At 46.4% G+C, this 19996-nt stretch overlaps 1 protein-coding gene across 2 annotated transcripts in view; it reads left to right on the top strand.

The window, feature by feature from the left end:
* The first annotated feature begins 4335 nt into the window (after positions 1-4335).
* Positions 4336-19996, top strand: part of LOC137301417 (transmembrane protease serine 2-like) — a 32593-nt gene continuing 16932 nt past the window's right edge. For both annotated transcript variants that reach the window (XM_067970910.1, XM_067970909.1), the window contains exon 1: positions 4336-4533. In XM_067970910.1, the coding sequence (XP_067827011.1) occupies positions 4519-4533 (15 nt within the window). In that variant the 5' untranslated portion in view covers positions 4336-4518. The remainder of the gene's footprint in view (positions 4534-19996) is intronic.

The raw sequence follows: 19996 nt of genomic DNA, 5'->3' as shown, positions 1-19996 counted from the left end.
CCAGATAACCTGTTTTTAGTGATCAGCAGCCAGGACACTGGGGAGAACTCCACTGCTCTTCTTCAAAATAGTGGCCGCAGGATCTTTTACATCCACCTGAGTGGGCGGACGGGGCCTCGGTTTAACGTCTCATCCGAAAGACGGCACCTCCGACAGTGCAGCACTCCCTCAGTACTGCACTGGGAGTGTCAGCCTAGTTTCTGTGCTTAAGTCTCTGGAGTGGGACTATGAACCCACAGTCTTCTGACTCAGAGGCTAGAGTGCCACCCACTGAGCCACGGCTGACAAGAAAAGAGTTTTATCTCCCCGGATACTTGCAGGAGTGGCCGGTAGATTACCGATAGAGACTACTGGGGCAACCCAAGAGGCAGCTGTTAAGGATGGTCGTAGGTTTCTGACTGTGCGAGGCAGCCCAAAGCAGTACCTCTCCTTGGTGAGATGTGCCACCTGGTGGTGAGGGTGAAGACTAACAACAATTACCAGAGCATATTTTCAATGCAAGCCAAAAAAGTCACAAGCCAGCGGCATCTGCAAAATGCACCATCCCTCACCTTAGAAGATCATAGAACTCAACAGGACTTTGAGAGGGTAAGTATTATTAGATCAAAAGCAAAATACTGCGGATGCTGGAAATCTGAAATAAAAACAGAAAATGCTGGAGAAGCTCAGCAAGTGAGGCAGCGTCCATGGAGAAAGAAACAGAGTTAACATTTCAGGTCGAAGACCTTTCGTCAGAACTGGAAGATGTTAAAGAGTTAAAGTTTTTAAGCAAGTACAGAGTCAGGGAAAGGGGGGGGAGGGAGGGGAGGGGAACAGAGGAGGCTGAGGAGTGATTTAATTGAGGTGTATAAAATTATGAGGGGCCTAGATAGAGTGGACAGGAAGGACCTATTTCCCTTAGCAGAGAGGTGAATAACCAGGGGGCATAGATTTAAAGTAATTGGTAGAAGGATTAGAGGGGAGCTGAGGAAAAATGTTTTCACCCAGAGGGTGGTGAGGGTCTGGAACTCACTGCCTGAGAGGGTGGTGGAGGCAGAAACCCTCATTGCATTTAAAAGGTACCTGGATGTGCACTTGAAGTCCCGTAACCTACAGGGCTATGGACCAAGTGCTGGAAAGTGGGATTAGACTGGGTAGCTCTATTTTGACCAGCACAGACATGATGGGCCAAATGGCCTCCTTCTGTGCCGAAAATTTTCTATGTTTTCTTTGTTTCTAAAAGAGAAGGACTGTGATGGGGTAGAGGGCAGAAGTGATTAAATGACAAAAGGGATGATGGTGCAAGGCAACGCGGGTGGTAATGGGACAAGTAAAGAAGCAAAAGATCGGTCTAGAGGAGCTGTAAATGGCAACTGCAGAACCATCACTATTACTTTTAAATGCCGGAAATATGGAAGGAGGATTAATCAGGCCCTGTAGTATCAGCATATTTGAGGTAGAAATATTGATGGGGTTGAATGAAGAAGGATGGACCATAAACTCCGGCATGGACCTGTTGGGCCGAACGGCCTGTTTCTGTGCTGTACATTCTGTGTAATTCTATGTAAATTACAATCCGTGCTGCTTTTGTGTGAACGCTTCAATGTATCTCTGTACCTGATCAAAGTGTCGTTGAATGCTTCGAAGGAATAATACATCTGAAAGACCCCCTTCTGCATCCTAGACTGTCATGGATATCCCTGCACCTTGCAGATGCAGCCCTGGAAACCAGCATTAACCCTACATGTGCCGAGGCCATCAATAAAGAAACCAATAGATGATGGCCCAGATTTTCCTGTCAAAATAGCACCAAGGCTAACAGCTCTCACCGTTATTTATGCACAAATCGCACAGCAGCTTCAGGAGAGGGCAGATACGCAGTTAAATGTGAAAATCCAGAAATTGCTGACCGAGATGCGCTGCTCCGCCATTTAGCTTCGTGAAAATGGGATCGCGCTGTCTGTTTCACCTTTCAAATGCATTGAACAGCGTGAAGTTCCTGTACTGGCCTAGTAGATACGCAATAAACTCGCCACAGAAAGTTAGGGCTTGCCCATTTCAATCTAAGTACCCTCTTTAATGATACCCTTTCTGGCACTGAAAATTAACTATTACAAGTGTGGAGTCTCATTCCTTCAGGTTTTAATTATTGTTGGAGATTTTTTTTAAATTTAAATTTTTTTTTACTTTTCCTTTCTGTCTCATTTCTCTCTCTCTCTTAATCCAATCTTTCTTTCCCTCTCTTTATTCCTCGTTCTGTACCTGATTTGACATTGAATTCACTATTCTAACTTACACTTCCTGCTTCAGACTCTGTGCTGTTTATTTAACAATCCTTCAATTTGATTGGTTAAGGAGATACACAGTTGCTTGTCCTGTTCACACAGATCCCAGATGCCCTGTAGGGGGCGCCGCACCACTTCCATCTCCCACTTCCAGCAGCTGCCAGTGCAAAATATCATGGAGATTAAACGGGCAAGGACGAGTCTAACTAACGGGCACAGTTCATTCACCGACTACAGCAAATTCTGACCCAATATAACACAGAGAGAAATGTTTTCATTTTTGTCCTTTAGTGCAGTGACTCAATACAGAACAGGGAACATCACAGCAGCCAGGAATAAAACTCTGGGGTGGGAGGTGTGTACGTACTTGCACAGGTGAGAGGTGATTACATACCTGTACAGGTGAGAGGTGATTACATACCTGCACAGGTGAGAGGTGTGAACATAGATGTACAGGTGAAAGGTGTGAACATAGCTGTACAGGTGATAGGTGTGAACGTATCTGTACAGGTGATAGGTGTGAACGTATCTGTACAGGTGATAGGTGTGAACGTATCGGTGATAGGTGTGAACGTATCTGTACAGGTGATAGGTGTGAACGTATCTGTACAGGTGATAGGTGTGAACGTATCGGTGATAGGTGTGAACGTAGCTGTACAGGTGATAGGTGTGAACGTATCTGTACAGGTGATAGGTGTAAACATAGCTGTAGTGATAGGTATGAACATAGCTGTACAGGTGATAGGTGTGTACATACCTGTACAAATGATGGGTGTGTACTTACTCATACAGGTGATAGGTATGTACTTACCTATACAAAGAATAGGTGTGTACGTACCTGTACAGGTGATAGGTGTGTACTTACCTGTACAGGTGATAGGTGTGTAAGTATCTGTACAGCTCGGAGGATCCCAGTACTCAATGAGAAGAATGTTAATACTGGAAAAATGCTCCTATTGAGGTCACTGTATGACTCGCCCAAATTGACCTAACAACTCAAAGGTCAACCTTCCACAGCCCGTGCCTCCATTCTCTACATTCCAGGCAAGGCTTTGCATTCCACGAATCTGTGACTGCTCGGAGCTGATATCCGCCCAAAGTCAGAGGCTACCCAACTCATTCCATCGCGGTCCTGAGAGCTCCCTGGACGGATGTGGGGAGCAGATCCACTCCTGATCATGATCTAATCACACACCCTTTTAGAAGTTTGTCCTGGACAATCTGCGGGTTTCACACCTGATCCCGAGCATCTTTCTGTGCGCAAATTGGCTGCCATGTTTCCTACGTTGCAACAGTGACTACACTTCAAAAGTACTTCATTGGCTGTAAAGCACTTTGGGCCATCCTGAGGTCACGAAAGGGGCTATATAAATGCGACTCCTTTCTTAAAGGACTCTGACAAAGTTGATGATTTTTAAAAATATGTTACGACTTTGCAACCTCAACGTCCGCATCCTAACTCGCACCAAGTCCATTCACCCGTCACCCCTGTGCTCGCATACCTACACTGGCTCCCGGTCCAGCAATGCCATAAATTTAAAATTTGCATCCATTCAAATCCCTCCACGGCCTCGCCCCTCCCTATCTCTATAATCTCCTCCAGCCCTACAAACCGCCGAGATCTCTGCGCTCCTCCAATTCTGGCCTCTTGCGCATCCCCGATTTCCTTCACCACTGGCGGCCGTGCCACCAGCTGACTAGGACCTAAGCTCTGGAATTCCCTCCCTAAACCTCTCCGTCTCTCTCTCCTCCATTAAGACGCTCCTTAAAACCCATCTCTTTGACCAAGCTTTTGGTCACCTGTCCTAATATCTCCTTATGTGGCTCAGTGTCAATTTTTATCTGATAACTCTCTTTTGAAGCGCCTTGGGACGTTTCTACTATGTTATAGGCGCTATGTAAATACAAGTTATAGTTGTTATCACTTCCAGCAACTGGTAGATATTCAGCGGTTAATGATTTCCTCCTTGTCTCGGCTACACAGAAGTGGATCTGTAATAGGTGTGTCTGGGTGCAGAGTGTTTCACGTCAAACCAGTTCACCAACTTTTATTCAACTGAAACCCATGACACAAGTCTGTGTTCCTCACACAGTCTGTGGAGAGCCTCCAGTCCTGGTAAAATCCAGCCCGTCTTTGCAGTTCCTGAGTTTCATGTGAAATGTTGGGAGTGAAGTGAGATATTCCATGCGACGAGACTGCCTCTGAAACTGTGTTTTCACATTTAACAACCAACGAAACCTCCGGACTTGAGGGATGACTTCATTCCCGGTAGGTACTTGTACTTAATGTGGTATCTAATCCACACTCAGGTCTGGGGTGAAAAGTTCCTGTTTTTAAAAAAAAAAAATGGGGACTGCATTTTACTCCAAAAATTGAGCCAGGCTTTGAAATGTGCGATTTGTGAAAATGGGATTTCATTAGCAGGTTGCTGAGAACAGGCAGAAATTAAAACAGGTACCTCGTCTAAATGTAGTGTTTGGTGCAATGGATCTAGGGGCTGTGCACAAGACAGAGTCTGTACGCAGGTTAAGGTCTGTGCGCAGGACAGAGACTGTACATGTGATAGGGTCTGTGTTCAGGACAGAGTTTGTACATGAGATAGGGTTTGTGTGCAGGACAGAGTCTGCACACAGGATAGCATCTGCACGCAGGACAGAGCTTGTACACAGGATAGCGTCTGCACGCAGGACAAAGCTTGTACATGGGATAGTGTTTGTGCATAGGACAGGGTTTGTACACGGGATAGTGTGCGCGCAGGACAGAGGTTGTACATGGGATAGGGTCTGTGCACAGGACAGAGTTTGTACACGGGATAGGATCTGTACGCAGGACGGAGTTTGTACATGGGACTAAGTTAACCAGTTGAAAACGAGAAACCCTTCCTGTGATGACTGAAACTCAGCCTCAGGGATTGGCAGCATCCTTTGGGGAGTGGGGGGGCAGAGGGGGCAGAGGGAAGGGAGGAGGGGAATCGCAAACAGGGCGCAGAAACACACCAGGTTTAGTTTGTGATAAAACTCTTTATCTTATTAGCTACTTTCGTACCTTTTGTTCTTTCAACACCTTTACTTTGCCTTACCACTATGATCTCCTTACTGCCTCCATCACCTTTCAACTTTCACCTTTCACCTATTCCAAAAACACCCTTTCCGACCTAAAATCTCTCTTCCTTCTCCCTACCCCGCCCCCCCCAACTTTTTCGTTTGGATGAGTCTTATTAAGGAGCTCAGTTACCTCCCAGTTTCCAGTTCTGATAGAGCCCCCACACCTGACACAGTCACCCTGGCCTCGGTATTGACCCCCTCTCCCACCTCCGTCCCCGTCTCCGGGTTAATATCGGGGCCCCCCGTGTTTCCTCCAGTGATGTTGACGGACCTGCTGCATTTTACTAGTATTTTCTCAGTCGACTTGCACTCGTAATTCCAATAAATCCAAAAAAGGAATTCAGGAGAAACCTCTTTACCCAGAGAGTGGCTAGAATGTGTAATTTGCTACCCATGGAGTGGTTGAGGCGAATAGCATAGATACATTTAAGGGGAAGCTGGATAAACACATGAGGGAGAAACAATTAGATGGATATGCTGATAGGGTGAGATGAAGTAGGGAGGGAGGAGGCTCGTGTGGAGCATAAACACCGGCATAGACCAGTTGGGCCGAGTGGCCTGTTTCTGTGCTCTAAATTCTATATAATTCAAAGTCTTCCTAAAAATGAAACTATTTATACCAATTCCAATTAATCACTAATCTTTTATGCTCATCTAGTTTGCTTAATATTTAGTTGTTTATTGTTTTTCTTTTGCCAATTTTCTCCCTTCCTCTCCTCCGAAGGTGCTGATTCCTTTTATGGGGTTTGGTTTCAATGGTACTGGCTTCCCCTCATGGTCAAATAGCCCACCAGACTGAACTTCATGTTTAAGGCTAGACATATTGATGGGCTATTTGCTTATGTTGGGTATCACGACTGTTTACAACAACAACTTGCATTTATATAGCGCCATTAATGTAGTAAAACGTCCCAAGACGCTTCATGGTAATCAGACATATTTGTCACCGAGCCACACAAGGAGATAGAGATCGGTTTTAATGAGCATCTCAAAGGAGGCGAGAGAGGCGGAGTGATTTAGGGAGGGAATTCCTGAGCGTAGGGCCGAGGCAGCTGAAGGCACGGCCGCCAGTGGTGGGGCGATGAAAATCTGGGCAGTGCAAGAGGCCAGAATTGGAGGAACCACAGAGATCTTGGCGATAGGGAGGACTCCCTCGGGTCAGAGGCCCGCCTTGTGCACCTCACTTCTGGACTGTTGCTCACATCTTGCTCCCGCTTCAATCCTTAATCGTCAAAAATCGTTCTCTGAAAATGGTGTGTGATGCAACCCTGGCTTGTGAACAGCGCGGGGCCTGAGGCAGTGTAGTGTGAAGTTACTGAATTCAGCCAGGTACAAAGACAAAGGCATTTGAGATGTGGGGGCGGGGAAAGAAGAAATTATATCATCAGTGACGCGCTGATTGAAACCGGAGAGATTCTAGCTTGCGGTGTTACTGGAGAACGTTCTTGTAATGTGGAGGAGAAGAGAGAGAGGGGGGGTGGAAATCAAGCCCCACCCCTGTGTGCGCACACTGGCAAGTGTGGTTTAAAGACCTTTGTGGCTGTGTTAAATGAGCAGGTGGTGAGGTCAGACAGAATGGCACTGCAGGTATGGAGCATTGGCCTGTGGGGCTTGTTAATCTGCGTGTAGTGTCTGAAGTATAATTACCTGAAGTAATTCTGGGGTTTCTGATTTTGTGGTAGCTCTTTGAAGGTGGATAGGTACTCATTCTTTAATTGGTGCGCTGTGATTTCCAGTAGTAACCCATAACGTTTTTCCACTGTCATGAATGTATACATTAGTTTGAGGCTAATTGTACCCATCCATACTTACCAAAGTGTCAGCCATGCCTCTCAACTCTGAGTCAAAAAGTTGTGGGTTCAAGTCGCACTCCAGAGTCATTAGCACATAATCCAGGCTGACACATCAGTGCAGAACTGAGGGAGTGCTGCACTGTCAGAGGTGCCGTCTTTCGGATGTGACATTAAACTGAGGCCCCACCTGCCCTCTCAGGTGGACGTAAAAGATCCCATGGCATAATTTTGAAGAAGAGCAGGGGAGTTCTCTGCAGTGTCCTGGCCAACATTTATCCCTCAACCAACATCACTAAAACAGATTATCTGGTCATTATTATATTGTTGTTCGTGGGGACCTTGCTGTGAGCAAATTGTCTGCCGTGTTTCCTACATTATAACAGTGACTACACTTCAAAAAATACCTCATTGTAAAGCGCTTTGGGACGTCCTGAGGTCATGAAAGGTGCTATATAAATGCATGTCTTTCTCTTTTTTCATGGTTGGAGCTGTAAGTGGGGGTTGTGAGGTTGGACCAATATCCTGGAGCATTCTTCTATTGTCTCTGGGACTTTCTCTTGTTGCCGATTTACCAGTTGGTATTTGCTGTCTTCAGGCAGTTGAGTTGGTTGTGCAGAATCCATGATGAAATAAATTATGCAAGATCTGGGAAAGGCTTCACGGGTCACAGCATTCCTCTGGTTTAAACATCCTCCCATGTCACCAGGTCCGGATGGGATGCATCCTAGGTTGCTGAGGGAAGTAAGGGTGGAAATTGCGGAGGTAATGGCCAAATTCTTTCAAACATCCTTAGATACGGTGGTGGTGCCAGAGGACTGGAGAATTGCAAATGTTACACCCTTGTTCAAAAAAGGGTGTAAGGATAAACCCAGCAACTATAGGCCAGTCAGTTTAACCTCAGTGGTAGGGAAACTTTTAGAAATGATAATGTGGGATTGATTAGGGAAAGCCAGCACGGATTTGTTAAAGGCAAATCGTGTTTAACTAACTTGATAGAGTTTTTTGATGAGGTAACAGAGAGGAAAGATAAGGACAATGCAATTGATGTGATGTCTATATGGACTTTCAAAAGGTGTTTGATAAAGTGCCGCATAATAGGCTTGTCATCAAGATTAAAGCCCATGGAATAAAAGGGGCAGTAGCAACATGGATACAGAATTGGCTAAGTATCAGGAAACAGAGAGTAGTAGTGAACAGTTGTTTTTAAGACTGGAGGGATGTGTACAGAGGTCAGTGGTAGGACCGCTGCTTTTCTTGATATATATTAATGACTTGGACTTGGGTGTACAGGGCACAATTTCCAAATTTGCAGATGACACAAAACTTGGAAGTGTAGTGAACAGTGAGGAGGATAGTGATAGACATCGTTCACCTGACGAAGGAGGAAGCCTCCGAAAGCTTGTGAATTTAAAATAAAATTGCTGGACTATAACTTGGTGTTGTAAAATTGTTTACAACAGACTTCAAGAGGATATAGACAGGCTGGTGGAATGGGCGGACACGTGACAGATGAAATTCAACGCAGAAAAATGTGAGGTGATACATTCCGGTAGGACGAATGAGGAGAGGCAATATAAACTAAAGGGCACAACTCTAAAAGGGGTACAGGAACAGAGAGATCTGGGGGTATATGTACACAAATCATTGAAGGTGGCAGGTCAGGTTGAGAAAGCAGTTAAAAAAGCATACGGGATCCTGGGCTTTATAAATAGAGGCATAGAGTACAAAAGCAAGGAAGTCATGATGAACCTTTATAAAACACTGGTTCGGCCACAGCTGGAGTACTGTGTCCAGGTCTGGGCACCGCACTTCAGGAAAGATGTGAAGGCCTTAGGGATGGTGCAGAAGAGATTTACTAGAATGATTCCAGGGATGAGGGAATTTAGTTACGTGGATAGACTGGAGAAGCTGGGGTTGTTCTCCTTGGAACAGAGAGGGTTGAGAAGAGATTTTATAGGGGTATTCAAAATCATGAAGGGTCTGGACAGAATAGATAGAGAGAAACTGTTCCCATTGGCGGAAGGGTCAAGAACCAGAGGACACAGATTTAAGGAGATTGGCAAAAGAACCAAAGGTGATATGAGGAAAAACTATTTTACACAGCAAGTGGTTAGGATCTGGAATACGCTGCCCGAGGGGGTGGTGGAGGCAGATTCAATCATGGCTTTTAAAAGGGAACTGGATAACTACTTGAAAGGAAAAAATTTGCAGGGCTACAGGGATAGGGCGGGGGAGTGGGACTAACTGGATTGCTCTTGCATAGAGCCAGCACGGACTCAATGGGCCGAATGGCCTCCTTCCTTGCTGTAACCTTTCTATGATTCTACTGTCAAAAACAAACTGCAGCCTAAACACTGTAACTGTCGTTCTAATGGAGGAGATTGAGGGATATTGAATTAAGGGGAGGGTAGCAAATCGGATTAAAAACTGGTTAGAAGGAAGGAAAGAGCGGGGTGGGAGTTAGGGCAGTTTCTCAGAGTGGTTGGAAGTTGAGTAGTTGTGTCCCACATGGTTCTGTTCCGGGACCACTTCTATTCACTGCGTACATCAATGATTCAGATATAGGACTAGAGGGAATGGGTTCCAAATTTGCAAACAATACCAAAATAGGAGGTATAGTAAATAATTCTGAGGACCAAAGGGAGTTGCAGAGGGATATTGATTAGATGGAATGGGCAAAAATGTGGCCAATAGAATTTAGTGTCAGTAAATGTGAGTGGTCCATTTCGCTAAAAAAAAGTAATAATTATACTTTGAATTGGGGGGAAGCTGCTTGAAGTGGAAGAGCAGAGGGATTAGAGGATCCAGCTCCATAAGGCATTAAAAGCACCACCTCAAGTGGATAAGACCATTAAAAACAAAACTAATGGATTAATGGGTTTCATATAAAATATGAAAGTCAAAATGTAATAGTGAATCTGTATGAGACCTGAGTAAGACCACAATTGGAGGACTGTGTGTAGTTTTGGGCTCCACACTATAGGATGGATGTTGAGGCAATAGAGTGGGTAGAGATTTATTAGGATGCTGCCGATTACTGAGTGATTTGATAGAGGTTTTTAAAATGATGAAGATGTTGGGACAGAGTTGATAGAAACAGATTGCTTGCAGTGGTTGAGGGATCTAGAATGAGGGGACGTCGATACAAGATTAAATGTCAGAGATTTAGGACAGAGAGCAGGAGAAACATTTTTTACACAGAGGGTTGTGAGGCTGTGGAATACACGACCGGAGTTAGTGATTGAAGCAGAGATCATGTCAACATTTTAGGAACGGGTTAGGGAGTTGGTTGAAAGAAAAGTTGGATAAAGGGATATGGGCGGGCACATGGGATTGGGATGCTGCTCGTGTGGGGCAAGGTAGCTGAAGGCACGGCCGCCAATGGTGAGGCAGAGGAAGTCAGGGATGCGCAAGAGACCAGAGTTGGAGGATCGCAGAGATCTCAGAAAGTTGTAGGACTGGAGGAGGTTACAGAGATAGGAACGGGCGAGGCCACGGTGGGATCTGAACACACAGCACAGCACTCCCGCCATTGAAGGCACTCTGTAACGTAAAGGATCCGATATCCATTTGTCCAATTGCAATTTAGGCACAGGTTTCCCTGGGTTTCCAGAAACTAGTTTCAAGTGCCTGTTTGGAACTAAAAGCACGGAATTGAATTCGTCTGCCTGTAGAACGAGGAATTGTGGGTCTCCCTGGTCGCTAACACAACCCACGGCACCAGGAACGTAGAAGACAACGGTGCAGAAAGGTGGGGAGTCATCGACTGAGCGCTGCATTCTCAGGATCCCTTAGCGCAATGTAAAAGTGAGCAGAAAGAGTGAGTGTAGCCAGTTGCTCTATTAATAGATGAAGCGTACATCGGGTCGCCAACTCTGGTTGGATGTATTCCGGGAGGTTTTATCACATGACCTCCTGCTTCCAACTGGCCCCGCACCCGCTCTCCCGCCATTGGTCGCCCAACTCATTGGTCCTCGCGACACTCTGCCTTCCCAAGCCAATTGGAAAGCGAAGAGACTCTTCGTTTACCCGAATGGATGATTCTTGACTGTCAGTCAAACAGCCTTTTTTTCCCCATCTCCAACACTGTTGTAAACTGCTATTAATTTTCTCCTGGGTTTTGTTTGCAGCAGAGTCCTGGAGATTAATCTTTAATTCTTGAAAACTTCAGTACAATCTGGGACGGTTGGCAACCTTAAACCCTACCCAGTGTGTGTTTATATAATGACAAGCTGTGGTATGGTAATGTATGTAGCTGAGGTTTTTATACGTCAACCCTGATTGTACAAAGCAAGGTGTGTTATTTTGCATTGCGACATGAAACAATGGTTGGTTAGCAGCCACAATCAAAGCTCAGTGTAAATTTTATACTTCAAGCATATAAGTGAATCATCCCCTGTAGAATTGTGAATTGTTTGGCAGTGTTCTGGGTGTTTTGTTTTGTTTAATGCTGATGTTGCTAAATATCCTTGGGGTGAATGTAACTCCAGTCAAATGTCAACAATTGGGAGTTTCTGTGTATCTTAACATTTTGGAAACTTTATGCATGAACTAATAAAATTAATGAACTCTAAAGGCAGCTGCAGTCCACTGTGATCTCAACTGGCTCCACATATCCCGTTTGGACATCATTTCTGGTTGGGGGCTGAGCGAGGAGCTTGGGACAGGAGATACAAACGTCCAGTGAAGGAACAAGTCCTTCCACCTGCTGTCACCATTGACCATTGCAGGCTCATCTGCTAGTCCTGTCAGCTTGGCTCAGTCAGTAACATTCAGTCAGAAGGTGGAGGCGGGTGATGTTAGGGAGATGGAATAGGTGGTCTTTGTGATGGAGAAGATCTTGGGTCAGAAGTTCAGCTCAAGGTCAAACAGAATGAAAGAACTAGCGCCTTTCACAACCTCAGGTGCTTTACAGCCAATGAAGTGCTTCTGAAGTGTAGGGAAACACAGCAGCCAATTTGTGCACAGCAAGGTCCCACAAGCAGCAATAAGATAATGATCAGTTCATCTGTTTTAGTGATGTTGGTTGAGTGATAAATGTTGGTCAGGACACCCGGGAGAACTCCCCTGCTCTTCTTCTCACCCGCATGACGGCACCTCTGACAGTGCTGCACTCCCTCAGTACTGCACTGAAGTTAGGTGCCCCTCCTACGTCCAAATGGCATAAATATAAGGGAATTCCAAGTGGACACCATTCTGCTAAAGAGAATGGTCATATCCAAGAACTGCCCAACTCTCCTTAACAGCACAGAAAACGTCACATTTGTTAATAGGAGGGCCCGTCTGCCCTCTCAGGTGGATGTAAAAGATCCCATGGCACTATTGGAAGGAGGGCAGGGGAGTTCTCCCCGGTTCAAAATTGGATTGCTCTTGTAACCAACTAGCAGCCTGTCTCTTTAAACGTGTCAGCCTATGAAACAGCGGAATGAAACTCAACGTCCTGTTTAAATGGTTAACAGCTTACACCTGAGCCTGACCAATAGAAGTGGAGGAAACTCTGCTGCCCGGATCCTAACTCGCACCATTTCCTGTTCACCCATCACCCCTGTGCTCCCGGCTCCTGGTCCGGCAACACATCGATTTTAAAGTTCTCATCCTTGATTTCAAATCCATCCCGATCTCTGTAACCTCCTCCAGCCCTACAACCCTACGAGATCTCTGTGCTCCTCTAATTCTTGCCTCTTGGGCATCCCCGATTTTAATCGCTCCACCATTGGCGGCCGTGCCTTCAGCTGCCTAGGCCCTAAGCTCTGGAATTCCCTCCCTAAACCTCTCCGCCTCTCCACCTCTCTCTCTCCTCCTTTAAGATGCTCCTTAAAACCTACCTCTTTGACCAAGCTTTTGGTCACCTGTCCTAATATCTCCTTATGTGGCTCGGTGTCAAATTTTGTTTGATAATCGCTCCTGTGAAGCGCCTTGGGATGTTTTACTATGTTAAAGGCGCTATATAAATGCAAGTTGTTGTTGCTGTTGTTGAAACCCACTCGCGGGGGAAAATGACACAACAACCTGACTTATATCATCATTTAAACACTAACGCCTCTTTGAGGTGCGACGGATCGGGAGTTAAAAATGGGGCACAGCCCCAGGGTAACAGGTCTGCTTTTGCTCTGCTTTGAGCCCCTAAAACAGGCATACACGGGGGCACAAGGCAGAAAAGAATCAGCCCCAATATCTCTAAAGTGACCTTTTGTGTAAATGATTGTGTGCGTCCCCTACAGTGTGAGAACCAGTGTTTAAAATGACTGCCAGACTCCCCGGGCAAAGATATTTAAAATATACAGACTTTCTTACTAGAAATTTGCCTAAACGTCCCAATTCGTCACAAGGTCTAATCCAGAACAGTTCATTGTTCCAACAACCATCAGAGCCCAGCCTGTAATAACTGGTTCCCTCCGAACTCCAGCTCTCTGCTCATACTTAGCCTAGTGTTGTCTAATAAAATTCATTGACGGGACACAAGTGTCGCTATGGTGATAACCTTTTAGCCACATGTGCTAATTTTAGTAGAAAACACCTAAAGCACAAAACAGGTAAATGTGCGTCACCAGTGTATCTTTAAGGTTAAAGTTCACATACAGACATCGTACGAATATGAGTATTGGGATCTCATGCCAAACGAGGGTATCTATTACTCATTCTTTATTTACTAATCAGAAATGCAATTAGTCACACCTTGATTCCAGGTGGGGCCTTGGTTTAATGTCTCATCCGAAAGACGGCACCTCCAACATTGCAGCACTCCCTCAGTACTGCACTGGGAGTATCAGCCTAGATTATGTGCTTAAGTATCTGGAGTCTGTCTTGAACCCACAACCTTTGACTCAGAGTTGAGAGTGCTACCCACTGTGCCATGGCTGACACCTTAGTAAGTATGGATGGGCACTGTTGGCCAAACATCTCATCTGAAAGACAACACCTCCAACAATCAGTACTCCCCCGGGAGTGTCAGCCTAGATTTTGTCTCTTGAGTAGGACTTGAACCCACAATCTTCTGACTCAGAGGCGAGAGTGCTACCCACTGAGCCATGGCTGACACTAGCCATGCCTCTTGTGCAGTGCTCATTGTCACCCATGCTGGCTGTGTAATGTGTGACAGATTGGGCTCCTCCAGTCACTAATATTATACTTGTGCTTGTTTGCAATTGATTTCCTCCGGACACTGAACATAGATTCGCACAGCACAGTCTGTGATTTGCCTGTACGGAAACACTAACTTAATCACACTGATCCCTGGTATTTAATTAATCATGTGTATTAAATGCTGTTAATGAAACCAGGCTGCTGGTTTCCTTGGTAGCTATAGGGTAAGGTGGAAAGATATTTAAGGTGTGGCTTCATTACTTTGCTGTTTAATGTCAGTGCTTCCCCATAAAGCTCCCTTCCCCTTTCACTCCCTGTATATTGTTGCCTAGTCACTGAGGCAGTTGCGTCATCTGATATATTCAGTTCCTTTTCCCATTTCTCCTCTTGCTCTGGAGCTTTGAGTAACCCATCGTGCTAAGGTTGTGGATCTGATTTCCTTGTGCCTTATCATTTCCCTCGAACAGCTCACAGTGATTTACATATAGCAATCATTCGAAGGCGCAGTGTTGTTATTTCGCCAATTTGCACAATGCAAGATCACACAAAAGAGCGATGAGATAAATGGCCAGTTAATCTGTTTTTGGTGGTATTGGTTAAGGGAGGAATGTTGGACAGGACATCAGGAGAAATACCCTGATCTTCAAATAGTGCCCTGGGAATGTTTAGGACCTGTCAGTGTGAGTGTATCAGTCTAGGACCTGTCGGTGTGAGTGTATCAGTCTAGGACCTGTCGGTGTGAGTGTATCAGTCTAGGACCTGTCGGTGTGAGTGTTTCAGTCTAGGACCTGTCAGTGTGAGTGTTTCAGTCTAGGACCTGTCAGTGTGAGTGTTTCAGTCTAGGACCTGTCGGTGTGAGTGTTTCAGTCTAGGACCTGTCAGTGTGAGTGTTTCAGTCGAGGACCTGTCGGTGTGAGTGTTTCAGTCTAGGACCTGTCAGTGTGAGTGTTTCAGTCGAGGACCTGTCGGTGTGAGTGTTTCAGTCCAGGACCTGTCGGTGTGAGTGTTTCAGTCTAGGACCTGTCGGTGTGAGTGTATCAGTCTAGGACCTGTCGGTGTGAGTGTTTCAGTCTAGGACCTGTCGGTGTGAGTGTATCAGTCTAGGACCTGTCGGTGTGAGTGTTTCAGTCTAGGACCTGTCAGTGTGAGTGTTTCAGTCTAGGACCTGTCGGTGTGAGTGTTTCAGTCTAGGACCTGTCGGTGTGAGTGTATCAGTCTAGGACCTGTCGGTGTGAGTGTTTCAGTCTAGGACCTGTCAGTGTGAGTGTTTCAGTCTAGGACCTGTCAGTGTGATTGTTTCAGTCTAGGACCTGTCGGTGTGAGTGTTTCAGTCTAGGACCTGTCAGTGTGAGTGTTTCAGTCGAGGACCTGTCGGTGTGAGTGTTTCAGTCTAGGACCTGTCAGTGTGAGTGTTTCAGTCGAGGACCTGTCGGTGTGAGTGTTTCAGTCCAGGACCTGTCGGTGTGAGTGTTTCAGTCTAGGACCTGTCGGTGTGAGTGTATCAGTCTAGGACCTGTCGGTGTGAGTGTTTCAGTCTAGGACCTGTCGGTGTGAGTGTTTCAGTCTAGGACCTGTCAGTGTGAGTGTTTCAGTCTAGGACCTGTCGGTGTGAGTGTATCAGTCTAGGACCTGTCGGTGTGAGTGTTTCAGTCTAGGACCTGTTGGTGTGAGTGTTTCAGTCTAGGACCTGTCGGTGTGAGTGTTTCAGTCTAGGACCTGTCGGTGTGAGTGTTTCAGTCTAGGACCTGTCGGTGTGAGTGTTTCAGTCTAGGACCTGTCGGTGTGAGTGTTTCAGTCTAGGACCTGTCGGTGTGAGTGTTTCAGTCTAGGACCTGTCGGTGTGAGTGTTTCAGTCTAGGACCTGTCGGTGTGAGTGTTTCAGTCTAGGACCTGTCGGTGTGAGTGTTTCAGTCTAGGACCTGTCGGTGTGAGTGTTTCAGTCTAGGACCTGTCGGTGTGAGTGTTTCAGTCTAGGACCTGTCGGTGTGAGTGTTTCAGTCTAGGACCTGTCGGTGTGAGTGTTTCAGTCTAGGACCTGTCAGTGTGAGTGTTTCAGTCTAGGACCTGTCAGTGTGAGTGTTTCAGTCTAGGACCTGTCAGTGTGAGTGTTTCAGTCTAGGACCTGTCAGTGTGAGTGTTTCAGTCTAGGACCTGTCGGTGTGAGTGTTTCAGTCTAGGACCTGTCAGTGAGGGTTAATTACTTGTAGTTCATTGTGTTGATTTCCTTTGTGAAAAGTTATGTTTATTTTTTTGCTGCCTGGTTTCTTTTCATTGACGTTGAGTCTACAAATCTCAAACCATTGACTAACTCAGAAATGTTCTACCTGCTGTGTCCAACCTCAGTGTCTCTGTGATCACATCAAACAAAAGCCTACAGCCAGTTTCTGTGATTTATCAATATTGTGTAAACAAAGGCATTTTGTTTCCGTCAAAATTCCAATCAAGGGTGCAGTGCATTAGAGGCCGGACTTGATCCTCTGGGACCTGAGTTCAGATCTCGCCCAGGGGTGATAAGCCTCCTCTCTCTGCTGGCTCTACGTGTCCTACATGACATCAACCCACAGCACAAAATCGCTCCAATTTACAAGACTAGCAAACTCGCTCAGAAAGGCTGATGTCGGAAGTGGACAAATGCCATATTGGTGGTGTAGCAGAACAAGAAAGACTTGCATTTATATAGCGCCTGTATTGACCTCAGGACGTCCCAAAGCACTTTACAGCCAATGAAGTACTTTTATAGTGCAGTCACTGTTGTAATGTAAGAAAAACGGCAGCCAATTTGCACACAGCAAGATCCCACAAACAGCAATGTGATAATGACCTGATAATCTATGAGGGATAAATGTTAGCCAGGACACCAGGGAGAACTCCCCGCTCTTCTTTGATATAGTGGCGGTGGGATCTTTTACGTCCTCCTGAGAGGGCAGAAGTGGCCTCAGTTTAACGTCTCAACTGAAAGACGGCACCTCCAACAGTGCAGCACTCCCTCAGTACTGCAGTGGGAGTGTCAGCCTAGATTATGTGCTCAAGTCTCTGGAGTGTGACTTGAACCCCACGACCTTTGAAGTTTGGAGTTTAGAGGGGCCATTCCTCTGCTTCTGACCCATGCTGTACCTGACGAGGGAGCGTTTGATATTGATGCTGGTTCCCAAACTTGAATAATGTCCCATTCCTCACCATTACCACCTCTCATCCTGACAGGCAAAAACAATTCACCAAACTGCCTGGCAATTTGCCTACAGTTGTCTGTGAATAGCAGCAAAATGCCGAATTGCATCAAATAACCTTTCCATCAACAAACTCTGTTGCGATTAAAGAACTTTATGTGACCAGTCATCGCCCTCCGGCATTTAATCTATTTGCTTTGTAGCATAATGCTGCAGTACCTAGCTCCTGGGCGCTTCACAGGAGCCACATAAGGAGATTAGGTCAGGTAAGAGGTAGGTTTTAAGGAGCGTCTTAAAGGAGGAGAGGGTGGTAGAGAGGTGGAGAGGTTTAGGGAGGGAATTCCGGAGCTTAGGGCCTAGGCAGCTGAAGGCACGGCCGCCAATGGTGGAGCGATTAAAATCGGGGATGCGCAAGAGACCAGAATTGGAGGAGCGCAGAGATCTCGGAGGGTTGTAGGGCTGGAGGAGGTTACAGAGATAGGGAGGGGGACGAGGGCCATGGAGGGATTTGAAAACAAGGATGAGAATTTTAAAATTGAGGCGTTGCCGGACCGCGAGCCAATGCCAGCGAGCGCGGGGGGTGATGGGTGAACGGGACTTGGTGCGAGTTAGGATACGGGCTTTAATCTCAAGTTTAGGGAGGGTGCAAGGTGGGAAGGCCGGCCAGGAGAGCATTTCAATTTCCTCCGACGGGTCCAAAGGAATGGTTTAGACGATGGGTTTCGCGAGGCCTTTACTTTATCCTATCAAACCAGGCCTAGAATTTGTGTCATGGAATTTTCTGCCCAGGATAATGAAAGAAGCCAGGCAAATTCTGGACTCTAATCTGTTGGTGGACTTTGCTCCATTTGAAGGGCTTACACCAGAGAGATTAGCAGAAAGCTCTCTAATCTTTGAATTCAGAATCTCCCCGCATTGGGGATATTGATTATTCCCTCTTTCCTTGATGGAATTTCTGTTCCCATTGATGACAATATCTGGCTCGATTGTGCATGTTTTTAGGGAGCAAATGTGCCCCTTATGTGGATTCATCCCCTTCACTTAAAAATTTGTGAGCATTTTGGGTGGAGATTTTAAAGAGTAGTTCTTCTTTTGAACAGTGCGAGGATTTTGGAGGCTCTGTTCACAGGCAGTAGAAGTACTGGAGCCTTGGGGTCTTATTGCCTGGGTTAGAGGCCTGGGATTGAATCCTAGTCTTGGCTTCCTTCTACTTTAGGGTCTTTGTCATCTTTTCATCAGGCTGGTTAAAGCACTGGAAGTTTCTGCCCAAACCTCCAGGCATCAACACCTTACATTGGCCAATAAAGCGCAGCTGTGTGAGATACCATAGCGACTGGCACTACACACAGACACTGCATACAGACACAGCATACAGACACTGCATACAGGCACCACATACAGGCACGGCTTACTGACACCGCATACATGCACCGCATACAGACACTGCATACAGGCACTGCTTACTGACACCGCATATAGGCACCGCATACAGACACGGCTTACTGACACCACATACAGGCACCGTTTACTGACACCGCATACAGACACTGCATATAGACACCGCATACAGGCACCGCTTACTGACACCGCATACAGGCACCGCTTACTGACGCCGCATACAGGCACCGCTTACTGACACCACATACAGACACCGCATACAGGCACCACTTACTGACACTGCATACAGACACTGCATACAGGCACCATATACAGGCACCGCATACTGCCACCGCATACAGACATCATTTACGGGCACCGCATACAGGCACCGCTTACTGACACCGCATACAGACACCGCATACTGACATCGCATACAGACACCGCATACAGCTATACACAAAGCTAAGCGATTCCACAACCAACGGATCAGATCCAAGCTCTGCAGTCCTGCCACATCCAGTCGAGAATAGTGGTGGACAATTAAACAACTAACGGGAGGAGGAGGCATTGTAAACATCCCCATCCTCAATGATGGTGGAGTCCAGCACGTGAGTGCAAAAGACAAGGCTGAAGCGTTTGCAACCATCTTCAGCCAGTGCCGAGTGGATGATCCATCTCAGCCTCCTCCCGATATCCCCACCATCACAGAAGCCAGTCTTCAGCCAATTTGATTCACTCCACGTGATATCAAGAGACGGCTGAGTGCACTGGATACACCAAAGGCAATGGGCCCCGACAACATCCCGGCTGTAGTGCTGAAGACTTGTGCTCCAGAACTATCTGCACCTCTAGCCAAGCTGTTCCAGTACAGCTACAACACTGGCATCTACCCGACAATGTGGAAAATTGCCCAGGTATGTCCTGTCCACAAAAAGCAGGACAAATCCAATCCGGAATCCGGCCAATTACCACCCCATCAGTCTACTCTCAATCATCAGCAAAGTGATGGAAGGTGTCATCGACAGTGCTATCAAGCAGCACTTACTCACCAATAACCTGCTCACCGATGCTCAGTTTGGGTTCCGCCAGGACCATTCGGCTCCAGACCTCATTACAGTCTTGGTCCCAACATGGACAAAAGAGCTGAATTCCAGAGGTGAGGTGAGAGTGCCTGCCCTTGACATCAAGGCAGCATTTGACCGAG

This window comes from Heptranchias perlo, chromosome 33, assembly GCF_035084215.1.
Source record: "Heptranchias perlo isolate sHepPer1 chromosome 33, sHepPer1.hap1, whole genome shotgun sequence".
In the NCBI taxonomy this organism is placed as follows: Eukaryota; Metazoa; Chordata; class Chondrichthyes; order Hexanchiformes; family Hexanchidae; genus Heptranchias; species Heptranchias perlo.
Note: the sequence above shows the minus strand (reverse complement) of the source record. Positions and strands in the feature narration are given on the sequence as shown.